This window comes from Pecten maximus, chromosome 2 (assembly GCF_902652985.1).
Source record: "Pecten maximus chromosome 2, xPecMax1.1, whole genome shotgun sequence".
NCBI classification, from domain to species: Eukaryota; Metazoa; Mollusca; class Bivalvia; order Pectinida; family Pectinidae; genus Pecten; species Pecten maximus.
The window spans coordinates 41,513,878-41,541,536 of NC_047016.1; the positions used below are offsets into that span (position 1 = coordinate 41,513,878).

Below are 27,659 nucleotides of genomic sequence, written 5' to 3' on the forward strand. Positions count from 1 at the left end.
GAGAGGGCGGGAGAAAGGGGACGGTGGAGTTATGGAACAGTTATTTAAAGATTTAAACATATTGAACCATGCAGCCTCGAGAGAATGGTTCGGTATTCATTTTTAAAAACCTCGGTAGAGTTGGTCAAAATTATTCATTGAAAAAGGAGCAGATTTCCCAGCATGCCACTGACCTACTATGTTATCGGCCATGTAGAGGAAGTGACGTAAAATGTACGATTTTAAACATTTTACTGACAGAGAGACTTTGGAAGTATATTAAAGTAATTTATAGTTTAGATAGGTTGGTCGCAAATTCAAGTCTGCTTTTAATTTTTCATTGGAGAGTTTGTTTGTATATGTTTTTTTATTAAGAATAAAACTTCTAGATTTATCACAACCACTTGATCCTGATTTCTGGTACAAGAAAAATAAACACTACTATATAAATGTGATTTGATTTAGATGCTGATGATGCTGACAGCAGTGACCATAGTGAGTGTTCTGACAGCGCCCTGTCTTGGATTCAGTCTTAGTCCTCCGTTAGGGGCGTGTGTGAGTATGTGGCCTCATCACGGAGTAGACGCCCAATCTTCGGATCCTCCCTATACGATCACCGTCAGCAAGAGCATATACAACCCCAGGGACCAACTCACTAGTAAGTGACGCGATACTATCAAAATAATTATATTTAGACTAATGAATTGTCATAACCTGACGAATTATTAATATATTTTAATTTAGACTCATACTTAACTCATTTAACTACATTTAAAATGTTTTTCTGTAGTATTTATATGATTTCCTCTGCCTGTGTGAATTTCAGGATTCATTAACATGTGTAAATATAAAGGAAATACCATGCGATCTCTTCCTCTGTTTCTATATTTCTGATATCGTAAATGCCGCCATATATGGACTTATCACTCCTCTTACGCACAAACAACATGCAATTGATCTTTGTCCACCAGCATCCGTAATGGATTTTGCTGACTGAAAGTCTGTGCTGTAATTTTCTGAGAGGTACTGGAATCAGGAGGGAAAATGTACATAAATGTATTTCATGCTTGGTCTCTAGTTAAGCATGTTCAATCATGAGAAAGCTAGGACAAACAAAATGTATTAAATGAAGAAATCGGTAATTCTACTGGACTTTCTCCTCGGGTTCCATACGGTCTGTAAGTTCAATTTTGAGATTGATTATGTAAACAAAAAAGCTGAAAAAACGAACATCTTAGATTTTGATCAATTTAGTTTGTAATTGGCAATTTCTACATAGCTTTGTTTCAAGTATAATTATTGCGGTTATACAGGGTCTCTTCTTGTCGCAACACTGCACGGCAAACTAGATAAGTCTAGCCCTATAAACTTTTGTTTTGTATTCTGCTCATCTACATGTGAGCAACTCCGATTCTCTATTATAGTTTTCGTCAATACGACCGACCAGAATTCAGATATAGAATTCTTCGAAGGTTTGATGATCCAAGCTAGGCGGGCCAGGTGTGACGTTGTCGATTATCAGGAAGCCGTTGGGTCGTTTACGCTCGATAGTAACGAGGACTTCCTTGGCCTGATGGACTGTCAGGGAGGAGTTGACGTGCGTACTATTATTAGAAAATAATATAATGACATCACTGTATTGGATGGTTATTTAGAAGTATTTAGAAAACGGATAATAGCTAATGTAGTAGCTTTACATTCCCTGCATACAGTAAAACGTCGTTAATCTGATGTCGTCGGGATTGTGATAAACTTCGAGTTATTCCAAAGTCTATGAGAAAAACCCAGCTTCAAAAAAGACATTTGGTATACGTATATCTTTAAAAATCCCTTAACAGAAACACTCCTATTTCATTTCAACTATGACAAAATCGTATTTATCATTTATACTACAAACGGTGTGTATTGCAAATAGATAGTATTTCATGTAATACTGTTGTATCGTTTTGGAATACATTATGCGTATACCTGTGATTGGGTCAGTTTCTGATATGTCTTTTCTAACTGAATGGAAGACGAGAAGACAATTTCAGCATTTTAATATTCCTCGAGTTCCCACATTCAGAATATTTTTTGACAAAGAGCACATTGGAAGACAAACTTTGACAATGCTTTTCGAAGTAACAGAAGCCATCTAAAATTCTAAATTATAAAATCGTAGTTGAATAACATAACCGACAACACATATTTCGCTTTCAATAAGTCCACATAGCTCATATTATTAGGACTAACCGCTTAGCAACCCGAAGGTTCAGAGAAACAAACTACCATATCGATTAGACATACATAGATTGGTAGTGTAAAATGACTATTCATTGTCAGTTTTACTGTATTTCATATGGTGAACCACATAATCCGTTCACAACTCACAGCGAGACTATTGACCATGGCGATCTATTTTGGTACTGTGGGAATCACAGGCGTCACCTGATATTTTACCGGTACTATCGATGTACAAACGACCACATTTATTTTAAAAATCTATTCAGGATATATTACCAGAATAAACAAATGGGTATGCTAATCAGGGGGGTCTCGTAGGGTCCGACACATAGTAATTCTGACGAGTCGGAATCTTTGTTGAAATTGTAGTAGTAAACAATGTATGTGCTACGTGGTCATTGATCTCATGTTTCGCTTTGTTTGTCGTTTATTTCAGAGTGCTGTCGTTCACAGGGCACATGCGCACATCTATAACAGGACATTCACGTGGACTGCTCCGTCGATAAGTGTAGGACATATCTATTTCAGGTCTGTTCCGCATACTCTTAATGTTCTGTTATTTGTAATGTTTAACAGGTGAATGGAAATCTGTGTCAAACTGTAAGCCAGGTAATAATTAGTGCAAATTTTCACTATATCTGATTTTCCTAAAATTCCAGTTTAATTTAATGCTGCGTTGTTTTTTTTTTGTTTTTTGTTTTTTTTTGTTTTTAATCAGTTCACTCGTTAATATACATATAAAACTTTTGTTTTTGATCTTCTTAAAATAAGCAAATTCGTAAAACAATAGATTAATACATTAATAATTTCATCTCATTAAAATGTGTCATAAATTATTCAAAATTGTACCTCAATTAACAATGGAATGTGATATATATGAGCTTACAAAACTGTTTTAGCGGCACGAAAGCGATACTGTGGTATTTATACTATGTTAGTAACAGTTTGAAAATAATACTTGTTATACTCGGAAACTCATACGACATTAAACTTAATCGAGAGAAGTGGGCCTTACTGATTGTGACATTGTCGATCTATTACCTGTAATAAATAAACCTATAGATATAGATATAATACCTATAGCTATTGTATTTGATATAAACATAAGGATAATATATGATCTATGTACAACATCGATAACAAGGACATACCTGTATGTATGTCTGTCTATCTGTCTGTATGTAGACCACTAGCGTCGTAACTTGAACAAAGGATCATATTGCTATTACTTTCGCACATTAAGATGTATATTTCAAAATTATTTTAAAGCCTGAATTTAAAAATAGCTCTTTGAAAAAAAAGACGTATTGTTCAAAATATATATAGCTTGGTGTTACATAATGTTAAGACTTTCCTCTTAAAATGTCCACAATCATATTTAAATGCACAAACAGTCTACAATCGGAGACTTGTGAATTTCAATTTAGAGCGGGCTAATCCCGATATCACATAAGTATGCAACAAATTAAAGTTAAGGGTATAACCCTGCATATCGCTATAATATCAACTTTTATCATCATTCAATATATTATTATGAATAGTGCTTCATTTTACAGAGGGACAATCGCGAGGAGAAAATCTACCTTTTGGACAACGGTGATGTCGACATTTATTCGGGACGCCTCGGATTCTTCCACACCGATGACATGCTATCACCAGACAAAAAGCCAGGAGGAGAGCGCCTGCACCAGCTCCGCAGGCAATGTTGAGATCTCTCGTGTTGCTTTCCTGCTTACCATCGTGGTGTTTTGGTTGAGAATATGAGCACCTTTTCTTCCAGCCCACAGTGTTCCACATATACGATGGGTATATATATATGTATGCGTATGCATTCCATTGAATTAATAGACTACTCACACTTTTATTTTGCTGAAACATCTTTAGAAAATATGTTAATACAGAACTGTTGATAGTATTTTAACGATTGCCGATTTAAGAGAAATAACATCTACATAAGTAATAACTAGCATGACTTTGTACGTGTGTAGTATTATATAATGCCAACGCGACGCAGTCCATCTTCAAGAGGGAGCAAATAAAGTTTTAATTTCAAACACCTGGATCTGGAACAAATCCATTACCTACATACCCTTATACATATGTATTGAATTGTCACATATTATACATGTATATGTACAGTAGTTAGAAATATATGCGTTGTAGTTTTCACAGATATGTTCCCCTCCTCAGCTACACGAAAGTTGAATATAATTAATAATGTTGCTTAAGTCCGTAAGGAGTCGCATTCCAACATTCCTGAACTGTTTTAGTTACATCACAGAAATATGACGATGAGATATGATATAGATGTTCATATCAGCAACACGTCGTCTAAAATAAGAACTGTATTTTCGAGTTCTCTTTATCCATCATACCAACATCCACTGATTAATATAATGTTGGATTTTTAACAAAGGGATTTTGGTGATGTGTGGGCATATCTCATTTCAGATTTCGTTGCTATCGATTTACTAAAAAATAAAACGAAGTGACATGTATTTGTATGTAACACCACAAAAAGAGCTTATCGAAAATAACATATTCTACAATTTAAGCAATCATTACAGAGAAGTCTTTTTCAAATACTTATATTGTATATTAACACGTCAAACACATTTCATGGATGCATGTAAAAGTATTTGTTGTCGCGAATACATCTGCCTTCTTTTTTTAGCTTACGTGCTGCCTAACATTTTTCTGTGGGACAATTTAATTGATGATTCAAAACCCTGCCCTGGCAACTCGATATTATTTTCAAATAGTCTTTCTTCGTATTTTCTCTTTAAATGTTTTATACCAAGTTGTACCAAAATTGTATCGTATACTACTCTTAAATAACAATAATCGATCGCATATGTACTCTGCCTAATATATATACGAATCATGTTATATATGTTATTATATGTTCGATAAAACGTCTAATGAATCATCGTTTTTTCTGTTGTCATTTTTAAGACTAGTCACTATAATTCTTATCATTTTAGCATTATACAGTTTAGGTTAACCTCAAGTATATGTCTTTCCTTCTACTTTGGTTCCAGCGTCGTATGAGTTTTGATGTTTCAAATTTATCCAAAATCTTTGGTCAAAATATTTGATAAGTATCTTCAATAGTAAAAGGATTTTTTTCTTAATTCTACCCTGCTCCCTGGTACGGCACTCTTCTTCAACTTTAAATCTTTCCGAAACTCTGCTTGTTTCTGGGGCTCTCTACACAAACATACAAGCCAAACTGCCAGCTTCAATATATTACATCTCCAACAGTAAGTAATTATGATGGAAAACAAGAGCAGGCTGTTGTATATTTTTATTCAATAAAAAGTTTCATGCTTCACACTACTACTTCCCTCCAAAAGTTTGAGCTTTTCATTTATCTTTTGAATCAAAAGTATATTTAAAATTAATTGCATCCAGGGGAAATTATATCATGCTTGCCCTCTATTTCATGTATATAATTATCGGTCTTAAAGCTATCAAAACTATGACTTTGTTATTTTATTTTTTCTCTTCTTTATGTTAATTAGTTATACAATGTATTTTTATACCTTAGTTGCCATTTTATGAATTAATGTGAGAAGAGCACCTTTAGAGAATGACATGACCTACAGCGGCACTCACCCTACACACAGCCCATTATACTTTATAGACCATGCACCACCAACGACGACTCACACCTATCTGTGCAAATATCTATTTAATCAATATGTCAACCCGGTGTTAGGAGGGGGTATCAGATGACATCCTATGATATGAATTATATAAATTTCAACAAATCATATTATGCATCATGACAATTAAAATGTCGTTTTCACCGTAAAAACGCCGAGGTCCACATTGAATGCACATAAAACAAAGATAAAAACAAAATTAAACAATCTGACATGAAAGAATATATCAATAAGAATGATGGAAAATACCACAGGCGCTTGCATATAGATAATATCTATAGCAAACAAATATTAGCTCCTATCCCTACAATATCAGTAGGAGAAAGTGCTAATATTTTTTTTTCTTTTTTTGCTTTAAATACTATTCAGATGCAGTCGCCTGTGAAAATGCTTAAATAATATCACTCGAATATATCAGGCATGACAGATATCGGTGGTTTTTCAACTTTTAATACATAACACAAACACAAATAATTGTCAACTGGTATGATAATGGGAATGATAGTGTATTACGAATATATACGTGCAATCATCTGTAGTCATAATTGTGGTGGTCGAGTGGTCAAAGTATCCCGACACTTTATCACTAGCCCTCCACCTCTGGGTCGCGAGTCCGAAACCTACGCAAGGGAGTTGCTGTAGGCCGCAGGTTTTTCTCCGGGTACTCTGACTTTAGTCGACCTCCAAAACCAGGCACGTCCTTCGATGACCCGGGCGGTTCATATGACGCTAAACAAAATAAACCAAACCGAATTATTTCTTTATACGTCAATATATATATATTAATATATTCGATACGGTTGTTATATTTGTACCGGATTCGCGGTTAAAGCATACTATCATCCTCGTGTTTATAAACTACTGTAATAGGCACTGATTAGATATCTTGTTAAATCATTTACGTCTATAACTAATAAACGTCTCATCGCATATAACTTATAAGTTTTTACTTGAAAATAAAACGAGATTTAAAGACTTCACTTCACTATCATAAAATTCCACTTTAGACTTTAATTGGACGTTTTAAACGGTTTAATATTACTATGTCTTGTGCTTTCATTGATTTCGAAAACTCATCCATAACAGGTAAAATCGTTGAGTGATGATTTAAAGTTATAAGTACAGTGGCTTAAGTCATTGAAGGTATTATATTATATATGTATTTGTTGTTCTGAAGTCAGACATAGAAAAAACTTATCCTTTCTTTCCTCCATATTTAAGTTAACTTCAAGTTGTTCATGCTCTATTGATATAATTTTACACTAATTCAACACTATGACACCTTAAAGCCAATACTGACATGAGGACTAAATACTTAATTCATAATCATTATTCATGATTAAGAAAAAAAAGTTAGATCTCCATCTACGACTAGTTTATGTACAAATAAATTTTTGAACATGATATAAAGTTACCGATTGAACATGGCAGGTGGAAAATACCCCTACATAAAATGAAATTTTCAACCTGTGAAACGAAATTTAAGACGGAGTCCTTTGTTTGTTATAACCGGGAGATTTAAGTGAACAGGAATGCTTATTCTCCAGGTGAAAAGCACTTTAAAATTCTATATTTCATTTATGTTTGTAGTTAAAACTTAATAGACAAAGACTATTGCTAATGTTTAGGGGAGAGGGTTAAAAAACTTATTTCCTACAGCTCACCTAGAAAATTTATAAGAAAAGAAAGAAATGACATATAGATATATTTATCTTATGATTATGATATGATATATATCAAAATCTTAACATTGTTAATAATACGCATTCATTAATAAGCACCTGATCTTTTTTATATAAAAAAAATGACATAACATTATCGAATTTATTTGAAAGCATTACTATTTTCATAATTGTATAATCGTAGACAAACAGGAAAGGTAATTTGATCATGGTTAAACAAAAATTACATTCATTAATTCAAGATATTAATTGTGTAAATGTGAACAAAAGAAATTGTCGTGTATACTCAAAGAATACGACAACCTGTTACATTGACAAAAGCAGTTAACTCGAAACAGGAATCAACAAAAAATATTTGAAAGTGTGATGCTCTCACAAAAATACTCAAGTATTAGATGTTATTGATGGGGTACTTTGTTGTACCTTAAATATTAAGTTGATACTTAGTAATCTATCTGATAAATACTCTAGCACTAACAAACATAAAAAAATAGCTATGGAATGTAGTAAAAGGGATGTGATGAAATTTTGATATATCTGTTGAGTGTAACTATCAAATCTAGGACGGCTGACACTATTTAAATTTAATTTGGATGTGTGAAAATTATCGTCCGCCCCAATTGGAAATCGCACTCTCGCTTGGATTCACAAAGGTAATCGATAGTGCAATCTTCACCCGGGACCGAGTATTATAAAATGGTATAGCATACGGTCGGCTAGCTTCATTTAAATAAAAGTACAACGAACCTCAAGATACTGAAGAAAATATACATGAATTACATTCATCTAATCAGTTTTAACTACATGAGTAATCCATTTACACCGACAACGCTGTCAATGATGAAAGGATAAAAAAAAAAAAAAATACTGGGGAGCAAATTGATTTTGATCAATTTTGAAAATGGAATTGACCTCTTAAATAGCACACGTATGCTGAGTATTTGAATATAAAACCACAACCACTAAATGTGTAAAATCTGGACTGGCCGATTTCCTTGTAGATCACAGAAGATCAACTAACTATGACGAAATTATCAAGGTGAAAGTATTTGCATTTGAAGTTACTAAATGTAATGTAATTATGAAATGAAAGGTCGTTCGCATCTAATATAGAATTTCTACTCATGTATGTTCTATTGAACATACATGAGTAGAAATTCTATTTCTTTAAAGGAAATTCCTTAGTTCAGCTAACCAATAAAACCACTAAAATACAACAAAATCAAATTTGAGTAACAACAGATCAATAGGAACCAACATTTACTTTGATAAACATAGATATGAAACGTATTACACCGCTACAGTAGCGAGTCGGTTCCTTTTCCGAAGAGGTGCCTCTTCGGAAAAGGACAGGGTGTCTGTCACGCACCCGTGGTTAACAAAAACGTGTGAGACACGTGGTTGTTGTACCTTACAATGAGTGACCTATATGCTGGGGGTCATGCTCCTGTGCCTGTATTGGCTATATTTTCAACCTTGAACTTCAGTGTCGCGGACCCCAAATGTAATCAAGTGCATGTTTAACCGGAACAGCCGTACAGGGCTGAATATAATGTATCTTTTCATTTGGTCGGGAAGTTTAAATTAAATTCTAACAATTGTTTGACGTTTAGGATCATTTTTCCATAGAATGGTTTATATGACTTATTACTAGTATTCCTTAGTATCGATCCTCCTACACTCTAAATTTATTTATTTCTAAACAAACATAACTGGTCGTGTTATTTCTCCTGTGTTCGATCAACCATTATTGCTTTAAATAAAAGTGCGCTGTCTTTCATAACGTATCTGCGTCACTGTGCATTCACACGTAGAAGTACACATTGACACCTGTGACACCTATGCCATGATTGAATAGGGGAAATCTTATATACGTATATATAGACACCCTGTACGTAACGTCGTCCTTGTTCTTCAACAGCTAGGGCGGTTGAATATCAGTGCCGTTCTAGATAGGTAGAATCTATAAAGTGTAAGGAATCTATATTTAGATAATGTCACACGATAAACTATTCCAGAACTTTATAAATAGTTATATACATGTTTCCAAAAAATCAATTAAGTTCCAGCTATAAAAAATGGAAACTAATACATGGATTGCATTACTAAGTATAAGCTGTTAGGTGATATTACTGTCAGAACTTTGGCCTGTTCTGTACATAATAATTTAATGCAGTGGTTGCTTCACTGCATAAGTTCTTTCTTTATAGTTTTACACAACAAAATCACTAAAGAGATCTTCAAATGATATTATTTAAAGAACGAGGCAACACGATACAGTAATTATACACACACGTAATGAAATACAATGGTCTATGTCTGACATCAAAAGCTAGTTAAATGTAGAATCCTAGGTGAATATGTCGAACGCAGCACAGATTTTCACCCCCTTAACAGATATTGAGGGAGACTAGAATTGCTTGGGAACAGAACAAAACATTAATGTATGGGTATAAATTGTCGTACATCCTCAGCGAGCTAGGCAAAACATTCCCAACAAGCTAGGTAAAACATTCATACTCAGGATGGTAGGACGTTCTCAGGTCGGGTAAGTGCTGTGTAATACAAGTCCCCTATTAGGGTTAATTTTATGATGTCGCATAATATTTTCTATATGATGGAATGGTAAAATATTATAAGATATGTGATATGCTCATGATGTCGGGATAAAGCATGTACAATAGAAAATCCGGGCTTACAGATGTGGTTATAAAAGGAAAACTGGACTTACATTTGTGCGCACAATAGGAAAAGTGGGCTTATATTTGTGCGCACGATTAGAAACTGGTCTTACATTTGAGAGCAGATTGAAAATATGGGCTTGTATTTGTGCGCACGATCGGAAAATTGAGCTTACATATTTGCGCACGATAGAAAAAATAGTGGGTTTACGTTTGTGCGCACGATAAGAAGACTGGGCTGACATTTGTACATGTATGTACATGTACGATAGGAAAAGTGGGATTACATATGTGTGCATCATAGGAATACTGGACTTAGATTTGGGATATGGTTTTGATTGAGGAAATATTTCAGGACAATTGATTATATTTGCTGGCTATATTAAAATGTTCATATGATTTGAGATACATATACATCTGTGGTAATGTAGTTTACAGACCTATAAACTTATATCTATGGTAATGTAGTTTACAGACCTATAAACTTACATCTGTGGTAATGTAGTTTACAGACCTATAAACTTACATCTGTGGTAATGTAGCTTACAGACCTATAAACTTACATCTGTGGTAATGTAGTTTACAGACCTATAAACTTACATCTGTGGTAATGTAGTTTACAGACCTATCAACTTACATCTGTGGTAATGTAGTTTACAGACCTATAAACTTACATCTATGGTAATGTAGTTTACAGACCTATAAACTTACATCTGTGGTAATGTAGTTTACAGACCTATAAACTTACATCTGTGGTAATGTAGTTTACAGACCTATAAACTTACATCTGTGGTAATGTAGTTTACAGACCTATAAACTTACAAAGTGATAGCATTAATGTACCGGCACTCAATGAGTATCAGTAGCAGGTGAATGGACGATTTCGTTACCTCAAAAATGCTTTCTCTGAAATCATTATAGAAATATTAATATTCCTTTTGTTTTGTTTTTTTCTTCTTCTATTTTTCTTCTTTTTTTGTGTTTTGAACAATAACAATACTTACAACTTGTATATCCTCAGATAAAACTATATGTGTTACGGAGGAGTCCTAGCTCTGTCCATGCCTGCCATCTTTACTCTTATGTAACTGTCGTTATAATAGCTCTCAGGAGCTAATGTAATTTGTATCACATATGTGACGTTAAATAACGATTATTACATTGTATTGTCGGTGCAATATCGCGATGGCCGAGCAAATCTTGTTGAAAAGTTAAGAAAATTCAGGTGGGAGACAACTAAATAATTATTATACATGTTTGGCACTTATCCAATTAATATACCATGATTATAAAACTAGTATAATAACCAGGCTAGCTTAATCATAAGCCATTATTGCTCCCCATTTTCCATATATTCCTTCAATCCTATTTCATTCATTTAAAGTGTATGCATCTCTTGCACGTGTCACTGTTAATTACCTTGAATATCTTCGCTTCATAAGGTGTCGAGGTACAGGGTACACATGTATTGTCTGCGACTTGTTGTATTTGATGAGAAGAACTAAGCATCATTACGGGATTTCTTGTTTCCATATAACATATATGTCTCCAAATGCAGCTTAACTAAATTTAATTACTCCCCCCCCCCCCCCCCCCCCACACACACACACACACACACACACACACACACACCTCCCACACACCCCTCCCACCCCCGCCCACATCCGGGCTTTCATCCGGGCTTTCATCCGGGCTAACAAGTATGATTAACATACATTGTTATGACTTGTTTCGCAGTTGTAATGAAAACAATAAATACAAAGTTCACATTTTAAAAACATGATTAAGAACACATTAGCTAAAATCCAAAATATTGATTCCCCCTCTAAGGAAAGATTTTGCTTAACTGTGCTTGGGAATAATGGATAATGCCATTCAAAGTACAAAGTATAATTTTCCTTTAAACGTTTTCCTTGCTCATCTTAAGAATAAACTTTACTACTTCAAAGAAAACTGATTATCTAAGTATTACCTATTTGTACAAAGCTCAGTTCTCGATCCGTTAAGTTTAAACAAAGGTTCACAGAAGACATTTAACTGATAAGCATGCTCTTACGTTGAACTGATATTACTTCAAAGTTAAAGAACCAATACATGTACCACTCTGAAATATGTGTTATCGAGTAAACACTTATATTGTAGAGTCAAAACATGATCTCCAATTAACAATTCCTATGTCCTCTACAGAAAAAATACAAAATCATGCTATTAAAACATTAGAACTGCGTGACCTTGACCCCAATTACATATGTCAGTACTTGATGCGTGCATATACATGTACACATGGCAGACACTAGTTATGATTTTATTTCCTTTTGTAACGAATTACGGTTTGGTATTCAGGCCAATTTGAATACTTAGATACATTATATATGATTTAGGTAAAACAATATTTTGATAAGACTTCAAGTTGTCAACGAATTCAAGGTTACATAATTTTAGACATCACAATGCCAATAACTAGATTTTTCTAATTTTCAGTCAATCATGTTCCGGAATATTAATAGATTATACTGACTTAATTTGGTTTAGTTTATTTTATTTACAGTGCTATCAACAGCCTGGGCAATTCTGGTATGAAGATACCAGCTAGTTATTAAGCTTTAAGACGTGTTTTACATGTGTTTATATTAAAAACATTCGGCAATATGTTATGTTATTTAATCTTATATTCGGTAACAGAGAAGGAAGCGGGGATCCCATGGTCACCCTGTACCAAATAGGCCGCGCTCCAAATACACCAAGTCTAACGCCATTTGCAATCAAACTTGAGACCTATCTGAGGGCAGCGAATATTCCATACAAGGTAGGTTCTTTAAACATTGCAAACACATCCGTCTTTTTAACATAGTGTTTTTATAATAATCCACAGTTGTCATAGTATACTGCGAAGGTCGTTTTTACAAGGATTGAGTTTTCGTCGTTTACTAAATGTAGGAATGGAAACGGGTTCTTTTTAAGTAAAATATATAAATATATATTAAGTATAACTTGATAAATGATTTTCAAGTTCAAATGATATATGTATTGAAGTAGTGATACCACTGCCTTCCGTCAATGCGATCGGTGTATGATACCCCGAACGGACATGAAAAGGCACGGAGTCTCCTACACATCTTGTGGTTTCCGGAATCCTTCTTCAATAAGATTTCCATTCCATGTTACTCTGGCCAACAGGAATGGGTCATATATATCGAAGTAATTCATTATAATAGAATCACCTAATTGACTGAATGAGGAAATGACGAACACGAATCACTCTGGACATTGCAGTACACAAAGCGTTTTGCTTATTTCCCCTAGGCGATGAAGACTTATTAGCGCAATTTTGAAATCGGCAATCACACCAAGAGTGGTTTTCAATACATCATTAAATAGCGGTAAAACACAATTTTCAAACACACTATAACTTTCAAGGGATACTCAACATCGATGATGTACAGGTAACCAAAACACAGACTAAAAGAGTTTTTCGTTTGTTGAAATATTATTCCTAACTTATTGGATAACACTTGTCTTAACGAAACATTACAGAATGACCATAGAGGGAAGGCTAGCTCCAAGGGAAAAGTTCCATGGATTTCCTATCAGGGAAAGGCTATTGCCGACTCAGATTTCAGTTTGGAGTTCCTTAACAAAGAGAGGAATGTAGATTTAAATAGTCATCTAAGCGATGAGCAGAAAGGTGCTGGACGAGCATTTCAAAAGATGGTCGAGGAAAACACATACTGGTAAGTTACTAGTACATGTATATTATAGTACAGCGCTAGTTCTCCATTACACACAAAATATCGTATTAACAGTAAACACCACCAAAACATCATGCTGTTACATATAATACCATAACATACAATTCATTTTCAGCGAAAATATCTGTCAAGCCATGTATACTAGAACAGACATATCAAGAACAACAACTGACAAATTACATATAAATATCTTTATAATACTTCATTTAAACAAAACTTGAAGACACCTACTTCCCACACCTACGGTGTTAACATATCCCAGTTGATTAGATATGCAGTGGTTTATTTCCATTATCAAAATTTCTAAAACGGTGTCGTCCTTTGACGGAAAAAGCAAGTTAAAAGATCAATGGTTGTTGAAATGCCCGTAGATCTAACTCCAAGAATATAACCTATCCCCAGATTCTAACTACTTTTGTATGTTGGTGACGTCGATTGATGAATAAGACGGTTACTCTTCCTGAGCACCTGGTCTTTTTCTCAAAGTTCGTCATGCAAATTTGTTTTTGTTTGACATCTTTGATTGGACTTGTATAGATATTTATCGACTATGATGATATGTGATAACTTTATCTGTTTCCTAACTTAGGGTGTTGGTACTCGACCGTTGGTTATATGACAAAACGAATGGCACTGCAAAAACCTTTGGGATTCCTAGTATAATGAGATGGCTTCCAAGGTCAAGGTTTGTAGGCATGGCCAAGAAACAGGGGATTGGACGACATAGTAAAGCGGAAGTCGAACAAATTCTACGCAATGATGTCAACGCCATATCCTGTTATCTTGGTAAGTAAAACAGTAAGCTTATATTTTGATTTCGAATTTCAGAAATACAACTTTGGTAGTAAATCTTTATAAATGTAGACATAAAAATAAAGAAAGAATTTAAACTAAAAAATATTCATACACACTGTACGTGTGCATTAGGCTGACATTTCCCTATGGTTTGCTATCAATAAGGTAATTGACGGTACCATCTGGCTAAATGTAAATACAGTGGAGTAACCAGATCATATACCAGAGAATTATTCTAGCGATGTACTTTTTAAATGTAAACATTGAGTCACGTCGGCATTCCATTATATCATTCGAGTTAAGATTGTAAAGTTGACACATTTGTTTTGGTAGACATCAATAGATATCGACTTATGTAATGTTCTAGAAATATTCCATGTCCTGTAATGTTGTAATCAAACATAAAATACGTTTCAGGTTCAAAGAAGTTTCTGTTCGGGGATAAGATATCTCAATATGACATGGCTGTCTTTGGCCAGCTTGCTGCAATGAAGTATGAACCATTCGGTGGGATGGCTGGTGGCGTTGTCGACGGTAAGCGTTTTGTAATAATAACAAAACCTGTAGAAAATTTCGAGAGTTCTCAATCTGTTAAGTTCACTTCAAACGGATAAGTTAATTGAGGAACTCTGGCCAGTTATGTTTATGAAGTAAATATCATTATGCTGCAACTTGAAAAGTAATGTATTGATTTTACTGTGATTAATATATAATTAGTATAATTCAATGTAAGCGCTTCCTGTTAAATTGTATAACGCTTGCTCACTCAAAGACTCTTTTTTCTGTTTCAATTAGAGTTCAGTACAGTGTGTTCCTACCTTGACCGTATCAAGACTGAGTTTTGGCCGGATTGGGACGAATGTACGACAGGAGGTGGAACCAGGAAGGCAACGAAATAGACCCATTCTGAGGAATAACATACGATGAGTTCCTGACTCTCATGTACGTGTCGGCACATTTAACACTATTGGTGTCTTCATTTGTATAATACCTTACAGGAAAACACACACACGAAACATAACATAAAACAACAATCGAAACAGCACATGAATCAACACACGAAAAACATACGAAACAGCACAAGAAACAAAAAAACGGTGTATATGTTTATGGAGCTACACCGATTGATTGTATATGGCAGCCCATTTAAGCTGACATTCAAAGATAAAGCGTGGTATGCAGTTGTCCTTGTTTAAGAACGCTTTTATACAGATGTACCTGTGCAAAAACTGTGCCAGTAACCGTACAAACGTTTCGAAATTATGTGACTATGTGTAGAGGATATGTAGATATCTAACAATATTGAATTTCCGTGTTTGCCTCCTAAAAGAAAGATACCTGATATGTAGATACTACTTATTTTTCTTATTGGTAGCATGATACTTGGGCTGCTTTTGTAGGTTTCTTGCTCAGACGAATCAAAGACGTGCTGGTAACATGACATATTCAACAAAAGAGTTGTTTTTTTTATGTTATTATACTGTGTAAGGATGAGCACAATAATCGCACTATGTTTTGTCCAGATCACACGCCAAAAAGGTACTTGTCTGTGATATTGTGGTATTTTCTTCTTGCTAATGAAATCTATTGCAATTCTATTTTTGACATTTGATTTATATCTTTATATATTACATATATCTAGAGTTTTACACATAAATGTCTTAGCTCATTATAACTATCAAACAATATTTTTGTTCAAACATGACGATGAATGATATTTTTCGTATAATAACTTCTTTATATACAAACTTGTAACTTATTATTGAATGCAATGTCAGTTTTCTTTGTCTTCATTTTTATTGTTGGGATGAGGCTACTACTGGTACATGTATCTATACATTTTTCTTATTTTTCAAATTATCATGCTATGTCTGTATGTTATTTATATTTCACATTGCTCTTATATGAAGAATTTGTAATGAGGTTTCATGTATAATACAACATCATGCATAATGAAAATAAGTCAAGATGGTTTTTACCGCATACTTCGAAACAACGGACATTCCGATAAATATAAGAGTCAAAATTTGAGAGAAGCAGTCATTTTGTTGCGTCATTTTCTTTTCATCACATAATGTCAGTATCCAAATTATCATGAATCACCCTCTTTTTCTGATTACAGAAAAAAACATATTATAGCAATATTGTATATTACAATACGGACATACCAAAACAATTACATAGCGAATATCAACAGGCAAATTGTGTGATAAACATTGATATTATTTTTATGTATTTTGTGATATGATAACATGTGTATCTTCAAATTGTTTATCATTAGTGCTTTATAACCAATGTCCTGGTATGCATTGATACTAATAAAACAATTTCATTTGTTTTCCTTGTCTTCATTTCATTTTGTTTTTGTTATGTAATCCGTCTAAATAATACACTTTCTGTTTCGTTTCTGAACAAGTAATGGAGAATGGTCGATTATTACCTTTATTACATTTGTATTATTACTTTTACGATTTATGACTGGTATGTTTTTCGTCGACTTGTTTTATTCATGTTAAAATTCTGTATCCACAGGGCATTTTTTTTTTTTTTTTTTTTTTTAAATATTTTTTTAATACGACTTTGCTTCAAAAATTGAAAAATATAATGTTGAACTCCTCAGTTGTGTTACTTGTAATGTATGTCAACAATAAAACACACCTTGGGTGTTCCCTTGTCATCATCGTGTACTTATTTCGAGAATTTGCCTTCATCCGTATTTGACATAAGGATTTGTATGGCGGATATCGTCGATGGACGCTTGCTATCTTCCAGAACACCTGGTATTATTGTTTTTGTACTTTTTCATGTAAATATATATTGTCTTCATATAATACCCTCGTGATAGCAAATTTGATTTGAATGTTTTTTGTTTTGTTTTTTTTTTTTCTTTTCTTACATTTTTATTTTTTATTTTTTTTTCATAAGAGATTTTCGTAGAGATAAGAAAACATTTGTTCTTTCTGTTGTGATGCATTTACGGCGTAAAATTAAAAAAAAAGTTCATATTTCTGTCGAAATTATATTGTCAAAATATTAAGTTTTCTCAAAGACATTTCTGTAGTTATCCAGTTCACAGCAAAATATAAAAAGAATGCGTTGGGTATAAAGTATGATGTAGGTTTAAACTATTTCAAACACATTGATAACTAATTTCATTTTCAGTTGACAGCATTCGAGATTATATTTGTTCATTTACTTTCTCCATCTTATTTTCGTTTAAGATATTTTAGTGGCTAATGATAAATATACATTCTCATGGAGAAACAACTTACAATATACAATTGGCTTAATTTGTATTCTAGTTATAATGACTGGAAAATATACTAAAATTAACTAAATAATATTGTCTCTATGTGTAATTTACCATCTACCTTCATGCGAGAGGTTTATGTGATAACCAAAATAGTTTATTGTTGTTAACATCAAAATAGATTACACCATTCCTATCAACGCATTAATCCATGCTAGATGACAAAACATTGCATCACGAATTGTTAAAGTCAGGACAATGTAACTGCAATGTTAATATTCTTGTTTGTGAGCTTTGACTGTCTTGTCGATATCGGGGTCCAGAAAATCCTTGCCGGACAGGTCGAAGTAGTTTGTGCACTCTTTAATTGCCGAGTTGGGTACCTTTCATATATATAAAAAAAACATTACAATACTTATATTTAATTATTGAATGAATGGGATAATATGGGATAATATGACATTTCACAATCCTCAAAACGATAACTTATATACATATACACGAAACTGTAATGACCAGGGAAAAAAATCATATAGTAGATCTACAACTATAAATGCTGGGTTGTTCGTATACATGTAGAGAAATATATTCGTAGTCGTAGAGTTACCTCCCTCTACTGCTTCTCACTTCAATTCTACAGATTTTCGGTGATATTCAATACAAACCACAACATAGATATTATATCTATATGCTATATATGAAACTATATCTTAATATCTAATTCCTATTGTATTGACAAGAGAGTCGCGTCCTAGCCGTTCAGATCACCATATCTAAACACAAAACATTGGTATATAATCACATCATATATATTCTCGGTGTTGAATTCTGTTAGATATGTGTACTGTACCTTCTGCAGCGGCGTGTACTGAGGGTGATGATGGGGGCGCAAGGCGTCGTTTGATTTCAGGTTATACGAAAACAAAAGAACCCAACGACGGGTATCGCTTGAGTTTGTGTCACTGGTGTGTAGCAAATTACAGCTGAAGAATATTGCATCTCCTACAACAGGCAAGTCAGAACATTCATGTACTGGAGAACTGAAGTATTATTCAATACGACAAAACATACTGCAAAACTTAAATACCGTTTTACAGGGAAAAATACAGCGCAATTAAAATACCCTTTCATATGGAAAACATACTACACAATCAAAATACCTTTTCATAGGGAAAACACTCTACACAATTAAAATACACTTCCATAGGGAAAACATTCTACACAATTAAAATACACTTTCATAGAAACAATTTACATCAGTTCTTAAATGGAAACTTTTTCATATTTACGAATATCGTAAGCTGATTAATTGACAAATGATACGTTCGCGGATTATTTCCCATGCCACTTATTCATTTTGAAAATGGAGCATTGGTTTGACATTAAATTTCTCAGAAAAGAGTAACCTATTGAATCACTTATATATGACGTTCAACTACAGTTGGATTGAACAAAAACGACAAAACACACTGATGAAGCATACGAAACTGACACACTGGACGAAATAAAATGTGCCTTACCGGGGTTCATTTCCACGTATTCCAGGGGACATATCCCCTTGATGTCTTTTACTCTATCCAAGTCAGCCTGGTGCTGTCCTCCTTGGGGTAGGTGGTCGATACGACCGCATTTGTGCGAGCCGCGCAGGATCTGGAATACATCAGGTGGATTTATTCTCCATTATGCAAGATTTTCTCTCAATCATATGACATCACTTCACCTAAGAAAATTAGTTACTCTGTTGCACATCTTTTTGTGTATTGCATCCATAACGTCCTCCATTTCCAACCGAAGTATTGGCTTTGTTTGATTTAGATTGATTGATTTATTAGCTTAAATGTGTAATATATATGTAAATATATGAGGTCAAGCGGACACGAATGCACACACCTGGAGGCAACCGTTAGCCTTTTCACACTTATCCACGGCGATAAAGGCTGTCAATAGGTCAGGGAAAAGGATACTGTTCTGGTACCAGTACCTACAAACACACATAGGGAAGTGATGGACGAAGTGACACAGCACAGGACATACAAGTATGGTGTTATTTAAATAAAGATCATCATTATACACTGCGTTATTAAAATCTGGTAAGAATTTGATCAGCTAACTTCAACGCTTACCATATCATATGATTTTTTCGCCAATCAAAACGCAGTAATGAACCTTAAATACGTCACTGTTCTTTCAGTCTTTTGCTTTTTCATCTCCTTCCGGGATAATTTCAGCAATCACAAATGGAAATTTACAGTTTTATTGTGTAATAAATACATTGTTTTGGGCGGGAAGTTGCAGACGATGAATGCGGCTATCATACTTTAGATGGCATTCGTAACACTCGGATATCATCGATTTAATAACTACGTACCAATCATGATGAGTACCGAGGGGAAGCAGACTCTTGCCAGACCCATTTTGATTGGTTGATTGAAAGGTTATGATCCCTGACCGGCCATCGGTAGACTTCATAACGTAATGTACATTGATGATCTGTATTTTAGTCAAATTCAAAACATAGCCAGTATAAGGAAATATTTAAATATTCAATTTCCCTGTAACCAGCAATAATTCAATGTACATATAAGATGCTTATATAATATGCATAGCATAACAATAACAGTAGAATAACGATGAAAGAATGACACATCCGTCTTGATATTTTTTCATTATGAAATATGTTAATTTGAGAAACGCTTTTTTTTTTTTCTTAAATTTATTATGCTATGGTACAGTATCACTTTTTTGACGTACCCGTAATCCTGATGCCAGAGTAGTCCTCCTCCTGTACGTGGGTCCTTCTGAACAAACTTGGCGTGATAGTGGTACACCTCTCCCCCTAATAACTAGTTAACAAATGTAGACAGGATCTCTGACTTGTAACCATTTCAAATGAACATGCATATTGTCTTAAGGTTTGTAATACCATATATATTTTTATTGTCTGCAGACATTGGAAACTATTTTCCCATTTTCGCGTCATATATTTCGATGTATCTACTAATAAAAAAAGTAAAATATAGCCAATATCGTTGGATGAGAGCTCTGCTCTTCAAACAAGAGGGCCGGTTTTTTTTTAAACACATTGCATATATATATATATTATACAGATGTAGATTTTATTCTGAATCAACGAAAGAAATAACGCTCTGTACCTTAATGTGTCAAACATAACATCATTATAAAGTATACACACATTACAGGTACTGACAACTTGCTAGAGGGGATAGCTGGGTAAAAGAATAGCAGCATTATGTATCATTGTTTGTCAGTAGCCACTTATCAGTAATTCAGATCATATTCATGCAGAGGTCAGCTTAGAATAAAAATTTCAATATCGTTTATATTGATAATTCTAATAACGCTTAACGTGAAATAACACTACCCACCTTTTCACTTGTATTAACAACTTTTTCACTTCTAGCAATCATTCCCGTGACGTCATTTCCGGGATGACCCCATATCACAAATTTTGGTTCTTTTCCAGTGCCGTCGGGTATCTTCAATTATATAAGCTCATTGACAGACAGCATGTTAACGATCTCATGGTTATCAATGCAAATTTAGATACATACATCGAAACAAAGAGAGCCTAAAATACAAACTCGTTATTTGAATTATTTATTTATTTCAACATCTTAAATGCGTTTAATGATAGTGGATGTAATATCCTAAAACTTCTGTTTTGTAAGAGTAATTACCTGAAATGTATATGCTAAGTTTGTTGTCGCGGTTTCAAACGATAACAATTGTGTCGTGATTACCGTTTTAATGTTTACAAACATAACAATACCATGCTGCGACCGATATATGTCTATAAAAGAAAGAAGATATTAGCACCTTTCAAAACATCTTGAAAGGTAGATATACAAATTATAATACAAAACATATAAATTAATAGCCTTGAAATATCAATGGAAATTGAATTTGACAGTCATGATGTTATACGTATTTTGTTTTTTGTTTGTTTGTTTGTTTGTTTGTTTTGTTTTTTGTTTTTGTTTTTGTTTTTTTACCATATAAAATACCGATGTATCCCTTAAAATGTGGATTTGCAAAAAAAAAAAAATATATATATATGTCAAATTGGAAAGCTCAGTCCCTCGCTGATTTTACATGTACATGTATTGCTGATAGAACGTCTCGGATGCTGACAGGTTGTAAGTAGTCGGTCAAGCTACAGCAAGTTTAATCGGCGAACCATACATTCGTTATGTAATGAACCACAAAAAGTGTGCAAGATTACAGTTACCTTAAATGTATGGCATGTCAAACGTTACATAATCAAATAAGTTGATGTTGATACTAGCTATGTTGCTATTTATATTGTCTATTTGTATTTAGTAAGTTTGAATTTTTATTGCATTTTATTTGTATTCTGAAATTCAATAGTTATGCTCTATTTGTATTATTTATATAGTATAATTTTCTATTTATGTTCTTTATACCAGCATTTCCATTCTATATAACCCGTATCACATGTGTATTCAATATTTCGTGTTTTATATTGTAAAAAACCTCCCGTTTGATTCAATATATCACATTTCAATTATCATTTATTAATATCTTAAAAAATCAATTTTATACAATTTTACATATTGTATCCTGTGTGCATTTACATTCAATAGTTCTGTAATTGTCATCAAGCTTGAAACACAATTTCTAATTGTTTTAGAGTAGACTGTGTCTCAAGCGGTCTCCATCGGAACTCCATAATTTAGCCTGTTTGTGGAGCGCTGAGGATTGTAGATATTCTGATTTTTTTTTTTCAGTTCATGTACAATATTTAAACATAACAACTATGCTTTATGTGTAATAATGTATCTTAGTCTTGAAACTGCATGTTGTTTATCTGTATAAAAGTAGTATTTATTTAATAATGCAAAATACATGCATAAACAAAATTGGAAAATGCTGAATTCAACATATGTATGAAATTTCTTATATTTCACATCATGATATTGTCAAATTAGACAATATCTATAATTTACGAATTTGCTTGAAAACATATTTGACATTCATTTGAGTAAAACTTGACTTTGTCCTGATAATCTTCTGTTATACCTTTTTAAATTCATACAAATAGGTGGATACAAGTTATCACTTTTTTCAATGAGCTCAGAAATGACACGCTTACGCCTCTATAATCCAGTTCATCTCATTTTCATTTTCCGCTTCGATATCCGACTCCTAATCTGTTTCCGTACCAGCATAAACTGGTCGGACATTGTCAAGTTATTTTCCTGGATGTCCTAAGTTACGAGTCTGTGTGTCACGTTGAGAACAATTACATTATAAACATGGTTTCAAGAATCATTAAGGAGCGATGAGGAAATGTGTTCCCACCTTTCCTCATTTTCAAGCGCTCCCCTTGATTATACGTTAAAATCTCGGATGCACTTGATCGAAAGATAACAACGATACAAACTAAGTTATAGGATACAATTGTGATGTATATAACACAAATGGAAAGTTTTAGAACCACAAAATATTGAATACAAATGTAAAATATGGAATATAATTGCTGAAATACTGAAGATAAATAGAAAATTACATAATATAAATAATATGAATAGAAAAGAATACCATAGAAATAATACAAATAGAACATAAATGGATTAAGTAAAAAATACAAATGCAAAAATATGCAATACTTATTGAATACAAATCGGAAATAAAAAAGACATTTTGCCTGAAATTTGTGATTGATATGAGAGAAAAATTATCCTGTTTCAGTATGCAATATGAAGGAAGGCGATATCACATCCACCCGATTACAGATATTGAAAACCGTCCGCAATCATTGGCTTAACCTTATTAACCTTCGGTAGGTATAACTATATCTTATATTCATATATACGAAACTAAGTATCCAAACTACATCTGTAAGTTTGATCACGCGATATTATATGTTGACCACTGATCCATTCGACATCTGTCTTCACAATAAAGTAAAACATTTTTGGAAGAATTACAAAGGCAGGACATATTTACCCCGTAGCCATATTTGCTCCTCATTTCGGATTCCTCTAATACTTTCTTCACGCCGGTCATTTCTTCTTTGTCAAGAAACCCGCTAACAATGCAAAATTACAGAAATTAGACAATGAGTTAAAACATTACAAAATAGATAAAGAAATGAGAAATCTGCCATAAAACAACGCAAAATCTTATATAACGTCGGTAATCAGTTCAGTGTTAACATGTCTCCTTCCCTCAGAGTTTCTGAAACGTTTGCTTATATTGGTAAAACAGGAAAAAGAGATTATTTTATTTTCAAAATTATGTATGTGAGTCTGAATAACTAAAGTGAATACTACAAAACATTTAAAATATGCAACGAGTTAATGTCACTGCGGATAGTCATTTTTCCAAGTTTATATTAAAAATTCTAAATCTCCTAATATCATGGGATTTTTTCCTAGTTCCAATTTGAAATCTAGAGCGGCAGGGTTTTAAAAAAAATCCTGGAAGTGTTCTATCAAACTGATGTTGGAGCCATTAAAAGCATGTCTGAAATGACCAAACATTATCTAATGATTATATTGTTCGTGACTTTGTATTCCCTTCGTGATCTGATGCTTCAACATTAGAGTGTTTAACACTTTGATCAGGCTTTATAGGAAAGGCTTGGTTTTTTTTTAAACCAGGTATATGTTTGTTTGTTTCCGCTGGACTTTTCCGAGAAGATTTATTTGCCGAACGAAACATTTAAGTTGTTATAACCATTTTGTTCTTAAACGGGGAACTGTAAGATCCCTTGATGCAGTCTAAAAATATGTGGCACGGATTTGATACAAAACTTAAAGAAAGTCAAATCATCTCCGTATCTGTGGAGAAATTTCATGAACAACCCTTTGAAGGTATCAACACCATGGCGCTTGTGTCAATCGCTGGTTACTAAACCCATTTATTTGTGCATGCCTGTTAAAACTGTTTTCATCTTCAAGTCTGAAGGTTGTAAGTACTGAGCTAGCTGGAACATTACCTTTAAAGAAACCTATGGTCAAAAAATCAAAGATCAGCATTTTCTTGCCATGCTGGATAATTAATCTAGACGAAGTCAAGAATGTTGAATTGACCATGGGTTATATCAAAGCGTATATAAACCCACATCCTAATTTGACACATAAATTGACATTAATTTCAATCCTTACTTTAAAATTCTTGAACGAAGTGCTGGTACCTGCAATCGAGTTTAGATTTGATTTAATGAAGAATCGTAAAAAAAACAAAAACAAATAAACAAAACAAAACAAAAGAAATACTGACTTTCAATTGACGAACCATTGAAAGAAGAGTTGCCATGCAAGATAGTCATATGGTTTCAACCAGAGTAAGGCGTACTTTTAGATAAACTATTTCTGTGTAATACAGGTGTACTGTCACGTTGTAATGTGTATGTATACATATATGATAAGTATACATATCTAGTATGACCGTGATACGAAATAAGATCCATGTGTATAGCCGCGACGTTAATTGGCTATCAATACTTCACTGCTAATTAGTACTTACCGTATCATTATGTAACCATGTTCTTTGTAGTCTGCTAACATTTGTTCTGTCACTTCAAAATTATCCGGGTCATATTGGTATTCTGTAATATAAATGGGTCAGGTTGAATGACATCAGTGGACTTGATTTCATCATACAAATATACTATGATTTAAATATTTAGTTTATTACCCGCACTAAAAGATAATTAATATAATGCAACAGTGTTGTATATATTACCACTAGGACCCAGCTGTTCAAAAGGTGATTAGGGTAATCACTGTCTAATAACAAAATCAAAATCCCGATAAAATTATTTCTGGTTAAATAACAATATTTTACAAAACTATAACACTCATCAGTCTCTTCATACCTGCCTATTTTAAGGAATATACACACACTCAGGTTTTGAAGTAAAGGAGAAATGTAATTTTCACTAATCAAGTGATAAAGCTTATCACCTTTTGAACAAATGGAATTTGAAATAATTTACGCATTTGACTTGATGAATTGGTTTTCACAAAATTAATATTAATGCTGGACTTTTATATCTGACTCGTTTCGCATTTCTAAAAAAAAAAAAAAATAAAAATCGAGCCCATGTTACGATGTTGACAAATTATTTATTTGGTAATTTCGTAAATGGCGCTTATACTATTATTGTGATAGCTGTATTTCTTATAATAAATTAGTAGCGTCATAGCTTGTGAAGCTGCATTATAGGTGGTTTATATGACCAAATGCAAATTTAGAAAGCTCCCTAGGCCTATTGATACGGAAGTACCTGGCGGTCATGTTTAATTTTGTTTTACCAAGAACACCATCGGCTGTATTCTAAACACTGACCAAATCACTGTAAATTGTAGTACACAGTCTTATATACAACAATTTGGTTTACTGACGACATGTATACAACACAATATACAACTACATTTTGTATGTCGCCATAAAACAACAAAAGGTGACGTGTCAATAATTAAAGTACTCTTATAAGCTCCTTGAAGCGCCCGAAAAAATGAATGTCGCTCTAACTTATCCTGCAAATACGTGGAACTATTGGCAAATAAAAGCAGTAAGAAAAATTTGTTTAGGTCAGTTAACAACTACTTAGCATATAATGAAAATGTAGTAAGCATATTATGCTGACTTTTTTTTCTGTCGAGATGCTTCAGTGACACATTCGTTTACAATCCCTCTTCAAATTGTTTATAGTTTCCTCGCTACATGCTTATATTCATGTATTAACATGTTTATACATAAAATTTGTATTTACCTGCGCTTGTCAGTTCCATGGTTTTACTCCTTAACGATGGACAGTGGACAAATCTACCCGAAACACAACAATAAAGTCATTTTATAAAGAAATAGATAATATGCATGTAACATTTTACATTATTTTAAATAATACTCAAATTAGTTATTTATTTCAGTTATTATATCACTCTGAATCAACATAATAAAAAGTGTGATCTTAGTCACTTAATAAAGTAACTAATGTTATGTATATATCAAAGTTTCATTAAATATATAATACATTAAAAACTTTTTCGAATCAAAGTATATAAGCAGTATTTTCTATAAAGAAATACATGTAGATCTATCTTACCTGTCTACAGGTAAATAATTAGTTTCCAAAGCCAGTCAACTGCTTTACCATTAGGATGTAATAACGCCTACTGAACTCGTCCTCAACGTCTCGTGTCGACCACGGCTGTTGGCTCAAGTACAGACAACTTACGTTGATAACACCGCTGTCTGTGTATTATCGTACACATTCCCCTTATACTGCAATGTTTACATATATCTCTGTAGAACAGTCTATCTTAAAATCAACATGTTTAACTCCGGGTTGTTTACAGTGACCATCATTTATCTATGCTAAACATCTATACTGACAGTATTGTTAACTTTTGACAGTTTATAGATGCCATCACTTATCCATGCTAAACGTCTCTACTGGCAGTATTGTTAGTTTGGACATTTAACAGCCACCTTTTCCTATCCATACAAAACGCTTGCAATGACATTATTCAAATTATCATTATGAACTTATTCAAAGTGGGAAATCCTAATCTGACGTCATCAATGGGAATTTATGAATTTTTACAATAAATCCCCACACTAGTTACGATATCACG

At 33.4% G+C, this 27,659-nt stretch overlaps 2 protein-coding genes across 3 annotated transcripts; one reads left to right on the forward strand and one right to left on the reverse strand.

The window, feature by feature from the left end:
* Positions 1-6,215: 6,215 nt before the first annotated feature.
* On the reverse strand, positions 6,216-27,420 carry LOC117322111 (L-proline trans-4-hydroxylase-like). Of its 2 annotated transcripts, XM_033876866.1 has the most exons (10): positions 27,128-27,271; positions 26,795-26,847; positions 25,543-25,624; positions 24,019-24,100; positions 21,414-21,524; positions 20,779-20,870; positions 19,918-20,008; positions 19,548-19,677; positions 18,878-19,029; positions 17,314-18,410 (listed from the first exon to the last, which is right to left on the reverse strand). In XM_033876866.1, the coding sequence occupies exons 2-10, from the start codon at positions 26,811-26,813 to the stop codon at positions 18,300-18,302; spliced, it is 870 nt and encodes a 289-aa protein (XP_033732757.1). In that variant the 5' UTR covers positions 26,814-26,847; positions 27,128-27,271; the 3' UTR covers positions 17,314-18,299. The 2 variants fall into 2 exon arrangements, with proteins under 2 accessions (XP_033732758.1, XP_033732757.1); XM_033876867.1 differs by lacking the exons at positions 17,314-18,410; positions 18,878-19,029 and adding an exon at positions 6,216-6,599 and having other exon boundaries at positions 27,128-27,420.
* Positions 12,922-17,115, forward strand: LOC117322112 (failed axon connections homolog). Its single transcript, XM_033876869.1, has 5 exons — positions 12,922-13,039; positions 13,768-13,964; positions 14,572-14,768; positions 15,195-15,311; positions 15,573-17,115. The coding sequence occupies exons 1-5, from the start codon at positions 12,935-12,937 to the stop codon at positions 15,674-15,676; spliced, it is 720 nt and encodes a 239-aa protein (XP_033732760.1). The 5' UTR covers positions 12,922-12,934; the 3' UTR covers positions 15,677-17,115.
* Positions 27,421-27,659: the final 239 nt, after the last annotated feature.